This window comes from Aptenodytes forsteri, unplaced genomic scaffold, assembly GCF_000699145.1.
Source record: "Aptenodytes forsteri isolate BGI_AS27 unplaced genomic scaffold, ASM69914v1 Scaffold382, whole genome shotgun sequence".
NCBI lineage: Eukaryota > Metazoa > Chordata > Aves > Sphenisciformes > Spheniscidae > Aptenodytes > Aptenodytes forsteri.
In genome coordinates, this window is record NW_008794625.1 from 302,578 (window position 1) to 307,518 (window position 4,941).

Sequence of the window (4,941 nt, forward strand, 5' to 3'; positions counted from 1 at the left end):
TTGGGCCAGATGATCCTTGAAGTCCCTTCCAACCTGGTATTCTAGGATTCTATGATTAAAGAGCTAAGTTCAATTAGAAGAGAAGCATGTTTTCGCACCCGTTACTTCCAGAAGAAGTCCCATCTTTACCCTTTGAGTAACAGCCCCATGCAGCAGGCAAGGCAGATTACTTAACCTTTAGCCTTCTTTCAACCACGAATTAATTGTACACAAGTGCATAATAAATTTTAAATTTTACTGCTTTGTAAATGACAACGTTAACTCACTGAATGAAATCTGATCTATGCCTATGACAACATGACATAATATTACAGTTGGACAGCTGAATCAAAATAGCATATTGCATTGTCCCATACATATACTATACTGTCCATTATATAGAACTGGTAACTTAAAGACGAGAGACCAATGATGCTTGCCATAGTCAACCCGCACGAGTCAACAACAAGACTGAAACAATTATCTGAAAGCCAAAACCGGAGCTGTTATGAGCAGGTTAACTCAAGGTCAGAGGGTAGGGAAGAACAAGTTTATTACATGAGTAAATATTTACCTTCACGACAGTAAACGTGTGCCACAAACCAAGTGAACTGGTAGTATAAAAATAAATGCTGATGTCAGCTAAAGAGGAGGAAGAGATGCGAATAAAAGACCAGCTAATGGGCTAGATCAAGGGTAGGTCCCGTTTATATGAAAGGAGTTTTCCTTCCCATTCCCTTTAGCCCTTTCTGAAAAAAAAACAACAATGGAAAACTAACAGCATACGTGATGAACACGTTTTCAGTTATAAAGCACTTGTTATTTCAAGTTTCCCTTCCAAAATACTAACAGACAGCAAGCTATCGCCTCTATCCTAAGTACAAGACTGCAGCCAACAAGCAGCCAGAGTCGTGGTATGATAGACAGACCGTCAGCAGCAAGACACAGCCCAGCTTTTACAGCCACTTCGGATCTCACTTCCTAAGCAGGTACCACAAACTTAAAGAACATTTCAAAATGACCTGGAGAATTACCTGGTTAATTTTCTCCAGTATTCACAGAGCTCAGAAAAAGGTAGATTAACATGCAACTAGAATTCACTTTCTGAATTTCAGATTTTTATTTATAAAACAGATTTTCCAGTATTACAGGGCAGAATGTTTCATAATTGAACAAGATGCATCGTGATATCACTACTGTTGTTTTAGATCTTTTACTTTGAAGAATCTCTTCCACTTTGATTATAAAGAATGTACAGGAACACACACTGTCCAAGCTTTAAAAATCCTTCTTTCTTACTTTGCTTTTTTTTCCTCTCATAAAACATTAAAGGTTCTAAATTTCAGTCCTAGCACTGAAAAAACTGAGGGATTCTGTTCAAACATAATTTATTACACTTTTAATTTCTAGGGAAAATTATTTGTCTAATTTTCTTACAAATCTGTATTTCCATTTCTGTGTTAGGAAACTGTCAAAGAGCATCCTCTACACAGTAGCAAACTAAGTATTTTCCTAACAGCATTGTGCTGCTACTGCATGGTAGGAACTACAGTGAACTACATATTAAAAACACTGTGGTACTGCAGTAGAAAAGTACTAGTTTTTCTTTGGAACCTCAGCCAGCCATAAGAGAAAACAAAAGGGCATTTATAATTAATTTCATTTTGTGGAAGAATTATTTAAAACGACGATTAAATTTTGAAACATTCAGTTCACTTCAACATGTGCTGAATTTTTTTTTAGTCTAATCTACATACACATTTCAAATTCCATATGTTCAAAAGTAAAGAAAATATGCAACTCTGTGTACTTAATTTTAAGAAACAAAGTAGTGTAGGAAAAGTAGTATTCCCTGCACCCAAAAGGCTGTCTTTACCACAAACAATAATCAACACTGAATATGTACCATGCTGCTTAGCCTTGAAAGTTCATTCTTGTTATCTGACAGGCTACAAAAGCACACCCCGGGATGAAACAGCAACAATGAAGCAGAAATTACTGAGAAAGAGAGAGAGAGACTGTATTTTACACAAGTCTAATCACTAATAAAATTAAGTTATAAAAAAAGAAACTCTGGCATTCTTCTCCCCTTCTCCTAAAGGGTAGTAATTTTTGTGCTTTACGTGCAGTGAGTTTTTCTATTTCTGTTCCACTACCAGCCACATAACTCACCCTTTCATCAGCACAGAATTCTTCTCTAAAGGAGGCTGGAAAGTTACATTGCAGAAAGGATCATAAAAATAAAAGGGGTAGTGAAAGATAAAAAGATGCCTAACTATTGAGATATGGGCATGTAGAAGTTTTTCTTCTTTTTTAGTAATGGCTACTGCTCAGACCCTTGCTGTCTTTTAACTCCAAAGTTACTCCAGTCATTTCTGTAGACTGGATAGGAAGAGGGTACAAATTCAGGGTGTTTGATCAGAGCTGTACCCTCAAACATGTGATGACTGGTCCACAAGATATTGAAGAACTTTCCCTATCAAACCAGCAAACAATCTGAGATAAACTGCCACAACCACAATCACCTTCATGGAAGTCTTGGCTTACCAATGAAACAACTATTTCCTGAAGAATCTCTGTATGGAGGTGGACACTGGTGGTGTTAATGTTCAGATTCATCAACTGGTCTCCTTTGTGAATAATGAGGATGACAGAGGCCAGCACTACCATATCCAGCTCAGTCTTGTGAATGTCAGTATTTAACCCTCCTCACATTTAACCTAGTGAACATGCGTTGCCTTCTCTTCTCCTTCAAGAAGAATGTGTTGCTTTCTACGTGACACAGGAGAAACAACTCTACAGGCTTAGTATATTAATTCTTGTCAAAGCAGCAGCCTCACATAAATGAGGTCTTTAAAGAAGATGGAGGTATGGGATTAAAGGCCAGCAAGAAGCAAATGGTACATAATAATCTTCAGCTACAGCATCAAGAACACAGGCATGTGATACAGTGCACAGCTATGCACAATGGAATGAAGCTGGTCTGTTCCCCATTAGAGGTCTAAGCAAAAAGAAAAAGATGACACAAAAGAGCACGGATTTTAAGATCAAGCCACATCTCCAGCAATTAATAATGAGGCTGAGATGAAGGAGGCAGTGCCATGTCTCATCACACACTCTTCAGAATGCACCTACCCCTCCTCTCCTGACAGATGTCTTTATTAGAGAAAGAAGAAAAGCAGCAGCAAATTAAAATCCTCCCAGCCTTCCACACAGGCCTGCATAACAGGCCGTAACATTTTTCTCTCCAGCAAGACAGAAAGCATCAGGGAAAAATACTATGGTACACTGCAAGAGACCCGGAACATACTGCGTGCTGGCATTGGGGTAGAAGATGCTGATTTTAAAGAATATCAGGATAAAGATGGCAATTCAGTTAAGACCCAGATTCTCCTGCACTTAAAGCAGTAGTACCAAATCTAGGTGAAACTGGACGTAGAGAAGCTGGCCGCCACACTCTGCTTAAAAATAATGGTGAACATGAAAAAGATTGTGACTAACTCCTACACATGACTCTGTAAGGATGCCAAGAATGGCACAGAACAGTTAAATAATGCTGGGAGAGAATCCAAGGAGGGTATCATAGCCTGCTTCAAAAGCTGGTAGATTGGCGAGGGAGATGTTTTGTTTGCTTGGTTTTTTGGTTTGGTTTTAGAGGTTTTTTGGAAGTATTAAAACCTATGCCCTTGTGCTGAGTTTATCAGGAAAAACTTCATCTAAACAGTAAATACCCCTGCCATACAAGTCACTATATGGGATGCAGCTGCACACAGGCTGAGCTTTTAGTAAAGCTATCAAGACTACCAGTTGAGAAGTAAATGACTGTCGACGGGTACAGATCCTGAAGTTGCAAACCATCCTATCTAAAGGAAACTGCACCAGCACAGGAACTTTTCACCACATCTTCCTGTGGGCTGAAGAAAAGGCAAGGAAAGGTAAAAGTATATCCTCTACTGACATCCATGGAGACACAAAGTTCCTCGGTTTCAGTAACAGAGACACTCTGCTCCGTGAACATTTGCATGGACAAGCACAGACAGAACTACTATACAGCAGTAAAGCCGCTACGGTGGACACAAGCGCCAGAACACTGTATGGCTGTGAGCTGCTTATTAAAGAATGCAACATCCTACAGTTCCAAACCAAGTTATTTTAAGTATCATATCAGCTGCCAGTGGCATAAAAATGCAAAGCCAACCAACATGAAACACACCTGTTCAAAGGTACAGAATAACTTACCCTTTATCAGAGTATAAAACCCAAAAATAATTCCTAATTGATTCAGTTTCAACAGCAGTAAATTTCTTTTTTTTCCCCCTTTCAATTACTGTTTAGCAATTGGAAAGTCCCAACTGTACCTTTTCTGCCTTTTTGTCAGAGATATCTTGCTTTTCTAGAACTGCCATACTTTCCTTCAGGTTCTTCACTATGTCTGCAGGAGACTTGTGGGACTTGCCAAAAGGGAATGGCATGATTGCGAGCCACAAGGTCTTCCTTCTACAGCTCCTCCTTCACCTGGAAAAGGAGGAGAAAAAAAAAAAAAAAGCATGTCAAAAATAGAAACATGAGGTCAGTATAACACCACACATGAACATCAAGAGAGAGTAGCAAAGGTATTCATTCATATGTGGAATAACCATCCTTGACAGTTGAACTAGAGCTTGCCATGACAAATTTAAATGCTTATGTTTCTAATTCTTATAACACACAAGATACTGAATCTAAGAACTCACATTAAGATCATTATCTTATGCTACAGGAACAAATTAAAGAGTACATTAATTATATCCAAAGCCACATACTGTACAAATGCCACATATGGGCAAGACTAACAAGGATAAATTATTCCAATTAATGCTGTCAAGCAAAATGCCTTCTTCTGTTAGGTCTTTGACACACAAGTCATCATGCCTCAGTGGCTCTGCAATGACTGTCCAAGTACATGCTTTTACCCATATTCAT

At 38.6% G+C, this 4,941-nt stretch overlaps 1 protein-coding gene across 1 annotated transcript in view; it reads right to left on the bottom strand.

The window, feature by feature from the left end:
- The window catches only part of CAB39 (calcium binding protein 39), a 22,035-nt gene extending 17,538 nt beyond the window's left edge, over positions 1-4,497 (bottom strand). The window contains exon 1 of the mRNA XM_009273337.1: positions 4,338-4,497. Coding sequence (XP_009271612.1) covers positions 4,338-4,451 — 114 coding nt within the window. The 5' untranslated portion in view covers positions 4,452-4,497. The remainder of the gene's footprint in view (positions 1-4,337) is intronic.
- Between the last annotated feature and the right edge of the window lie 444 nt (positions 4,498-4,941).